At 29.2% G+C, this 4,687-nt stretch overlaps 1 protein-coding gene across 1 annotated transcript; it reads left to right on the plus strand.

The window, feature by feature from the left end:
- Positions 1-87: 87 nt before the first annotated feature.
- On the plus strand, positions 88-1,356 carry LOC105119941 (probable carboxylesterase 2). Its single transcript, XM_011018133.1, has one exon. The coding sequence runs from the start codon at positions 175-177 to the stop codon at positions 1,147-1,149; it is 975 nt and encodes a 324-aa protein (XP_011016435.1). The 5' UTR covers positions 88-174; the 3' UTR covers positions 1,150-1,356.
- The last annotated feature ends 3,331 nt before the right edge of the window (positions 1,357-4,687 follow it).

The raw sequence follows: 4,687 nt of genomic DNA on the forward strand, positions 1-4,687 counted from the left end.
TTTAAAATTTAAAATTTAAAATAAAAAATAAAAAATATTTAAAATATTTTTAAAACAAAAAGGCAAAGTTTACCCTTGCTATTTCAGAATTTTAATCAACTCTGCTATATAAAACACGTTTTCAAGAATACAAAGAACAACCATAGCTTCCCTCTCAATCTCTCTCCAAATTCCATGGAGTCCAGCAAACAAGAAGTAGTCTTTGAGCTACCAATGACTCTCCGAGTTCACAAGGATGGCCATGTAGAGAGATTAATACCCACAGATTTTATCCCACCTTCAACCGATCCCATTACAGGAGTTTCATCGAAAGATATTGTTGTCGTCCCAGAATCCAACATCACTGCTCGCCTATTCCTACCTAAAATCACAGATCCGAAAGAAAAACTTGCCGTCCTTGTTTATTTCCACGGAGGAGCCTTTGTTATCAACACGCCATTCATTACTCCGTTCCATAAATTCGTAACCAACATTGTCTCTGAAGCCAATGTTGTTGCTGTTTCTGTTGACTATAGGAAAGCTCCGGAGCACCCTATCCCAGCTGCATACGAAGACTCAATGGCTGCACTCAAATGGGTTGCTTCCCATTCTAGTGGAGATGGACCTGAGCCTTGGTTAAATAACCATGCCGATTTTCAACAAGTTTTTCTGGGAGGTGATAGTTCTGGTGCTAATATTGCTCACAATTTGGCTATGACTGCTGGGAATCCTGAGACGGGGCTTAGTATTGGGCTTCTTGGGATTGCTTTGGTACACCCTTATTTTTGGGGTTCGGTGCCTGTTGGATCGGAGGCGGATTATCCAGATGACAAGTCTATAATTAATCGAGACTACGTGGATCGAGTTTGGCCATTTATTTGTCCATCTAACCCGGATAACGACGATCCACGGGTTAATCCAGTGGCAGAAGGTGCACCAAGCCTGGGGGGCCTGGGGTGTCAGAGGGTGCTGGTTTGCGTGGCCGAGCATGATTTGATGAAAGATAGAGGCTGGCTTTATTACGAGGCATTGAGCCGAAGTGGGTGGAAGGGTGTGGTTGAGATATTTGAGACACAAGGAGAGCACCATGGATTCCATTGTTCTGACCTGGAACATGAGAAATCTAAACAGTTGACACAAAGACTGGCTGCTTTCTACAAGACTTATTGATGCGCCTCAGTTTCGATAGAGGGAGGATTTCCTGCTATTGCTCTTGATATGATCTTATTAATTTGTGATATCGTCTCCTACTTAATTTGTATTCAGCGAAAGTCATGTTGTTGTTGTTTCTGTTGATTATTAATTAGTTTGCTCTGAGCGTGTTTCACGTTGTAATAAATTCATTTTATTCGGTAATCAAGTACTATTAATATATAACATGTGAAGCTAGCTCGCACGAATTGGTGCTTTCTACTGGCACTAATTGGTGCTATCTAAGTTATGGGTATCAATTCGGTGCTACTTCTGATATCAATTTATTCTCTTGTTTTTTTGCAAGACAAAGACAAGGATGTCTACGCATCCTTACCTTATATATAACACACTAAAGAGAAATAAATGAGAAAAAAAAAAGAGTTATAAAGAAAAAATTATCCAATAAAATTATAAGGTATTTGTAAGAGAGTAAGTGAGATGTTTTTTTCTATTATAGAAAGATTATTAATTGTTATTTTCTTATTTAAATAGTTGTTTTTTTATTACTTTAGAGAGGTTGTAATTACCATGTTACTTAGTAAAATCCTTCTTTATTTATCTGTGGACATAGTCTAATTAGATGAACCACGTAAATTTTTATATCTTATTTTTCATTTTATCCTATTTTTTTATTTTTTATCTTATAAGGTTTACATGCCAGTATCCTAACATAATAAATAAGTTCTAGAAAAACAAAAAAAACTGCCAAAATTTGTCATGTTTTACTTGCCAAGCAAAATTATTATTTCTATTATTATTGGCATGTATTGTAGTGGCATGGTAATTCTTTTTTGTGCGGTTTGAAAATTTCAGATTTCAATAAAAATAAAATTATTTCAATATTATTTACTCGATTTTAGTGTTCGAGAAGTTTAAAGAAATATAAACAAGTTCTATAATCCATTAAAATTACAGATTTTTATACATTTATAAAGTACTCAAAAAATGGTGTGATTGGCTTCAAAACTGCCTGATTAAAAATTAATATCATCAACACATTTCTCTTTCGCATATACTTTGAATAGGTTTTTTAAAATCGAGAATAAATTTGGTAAATGATGATGCTTAAATCAAAAGAATTCCATAATATATATATATATATTCCAAACAAAAACACTCAATTATCAAATCAAATCTATTAGATCTACTTAGAAATTAAAATCAATTATAAGATAGAATTAATACTAAACAACTAATAACTGAAAATCATAAAAAATAGATGGCTAAAAATGAAAGAGATCATGGATATAAAAGGTGAAGTTGTATTTTAAGTGTGTGTTCAGTTGTATTTTAAGTGTGTGATGTATGATATTTTTTAAAAGTATTTTTCAATTAAAATGTATTAAAGGTGTGCTAGAGAGTGCTTTTACTTTTGTTTTTTCAATATATAATTTTTAAAAGTATTTTTGGCTTAAAAATATATTAAATTGATATTTTTTTAGTAGTTTTTAATAATTTTGATGCACTGATGTCAAATATAAATATAAATATAATAAAATATTATTTTGATGTATTTTCAAACAAAAAACTATTTTAAAAAGCATTTTGCATCACAATTCCAAACATAAGTTTTTTCATATTTTTTTAATATTTGATATAAACATATCAAAAAACATTTTAAAACATTTATTTTATTTCATTTTTAAGATAAATAATAATTTAGAAGAAGAAAAAATCTCAATACCGAACACTCTATTAATCTTAACTAACATATTGATTTGCGTCTCGCAACTGATCAATAATAATTTTTTTAAAATATAAAAAAATCTTAAAAATCTTAAAAATATTTTAAGTGCTAATAGTCTTTGACCTAAGATTTATATCTAACAGCAATTTCAAACCCAAGACTTTATATTTGACAGCCAAACCAAATTCAATAGCCTTCTGTAAATGATAAAAACATCATCCATGATAACATGACAAATTACATTAACAAATTAAATGAATTGGATTGTCCAATCCTTTTTTATTCTTCATAATTTGTTTCCAAAGACAAATCAAATGAACTTTGTTGAGATTTCTAATACGGCTTGAAAATAAATTTTACTTTTATTTTTCTTGTGGGACAAGGTATTTACTATTTAAATTATGAATTTGATTAAAAAGAATGCAAAAAGGATGGAGGAGAAAATTCTTGAACTACCACGGTTCATTTAATTCACAAATTTAACCAGTATAATAATAATAATAATAATAATAATAATAGGATCAATGAATTGTTTTATATTAAATAAAAAGTTTGGGTCAACATAACCATTCATTTATGCACTAAAAAATGTTTGGTGTACCAAATATTCTAGAATAACCTGCAAAAATCATTTAGATATTTAATAAGAAGATGTGAATAAATTGATATTTAGAAAGTAATAATTCATTGTTTCCTTTGAATTTGGATGTATTTGGAAGCTTGTTATTAAATATGCTTTAAAATATTTTTAGTTTGAAAAAATATTAAATTAATATTTTTAAAAATTTTTTTTTTTAGTATTTTGATCTCTAGATTTAACGATTAAACCAAACTCAATAGCCATGCCACATCTATCGTAGTCGAATCTAATGATCAATTTAAAAATTAAACTCAATAGTCTTGGATTTAATGATCATACTAAACACAAGACAGCTGGGTCTAATAGTTAAATGGGATCCAAATCTTTTGTGTTTGCACGACTAATTTAAATATAATAGTCTTGGATTTGTCGATCATCTCCGATTTAATAATTTTTTACATAAAAAAAAGCAAAAACAATGCTTCCATGATATTACAATTGTTTATAGTATAAATGCTTTATGTTTATTGTATATATTTACTATTCTTTTTCATATATTTTAAAGTATAGTATAACAGTGACAGTGCTTATTTCTTTATTTTCATATATCTTATATGTGTTATGAAAAGAATTGCTCGATGTTAAAAAAAAAAATTGGTTGAGTTTAGCCGAGTGAATTAGATTAAAAACCAACGTTGAATCAATCAAATTATATATCATCTAACTCATAATTAAAACCATTTAGGTTTAATTTGAAAAAAGTTTGACAAAAACTTTGAATCGGGATCTGTATCATAGTCATGGAGTTAACCCAAAAGGCATGATATATTACCTATATAAATACATCTAAAACAGCTGGGAAAGTTAATGGAAATAGAAAAATTTATAGGACTTCATTGTTTATAGATGAAAAGTGAATTACTTCTTACTTTCAAACCGTATAATATAATTATTAACGTGTATTTTATAGTCAAAAGAAATGTTGCCATCAAGTGGTAAAGAAAACAGACTTATAAACTGATGGTACTATAGCCGGTGCCAATCCGAATCCCACAGTGGTTCACTCTTTTTCTCTGGCCATCTCATTTTATTTTTTCCAATATCTTCAGCCTTCATTCTTTTTATTAATTCTTTTTTTTATCCTATCCCCTTGCAATTTTTCTCAATATTAGATTATGAATCCAGAAGGTTTCCATATAACTTCAATGACTAGAAGTTAACTGTTTTTCCCTTTTAATTTTCTAGAG

This window comes from Populus euphratica, unplaced genomic scaffold, assembly GCF_000495115.2.
Source record: "Populus euphratica unplaced genomic scaffold, PopEup_1.0 scaffold4095.1, whole genome shotgun sequence".
NCBI classification, from domain to species: Eukaryota; Viridiplantae; Streptophyta; class Magnoliopsida; order Malpighiales; family Salicaceae; genus Populus; species Populus euphratica.

Coding starts and splice junctions, on each gene's coding strand:
- LOC105119941 (XM_011018133.1), top strand. CDS start 175: ATGGAGTCCAGCAAACAAGAAGTAGTCTTTGAGCTACCAATGACTCTC.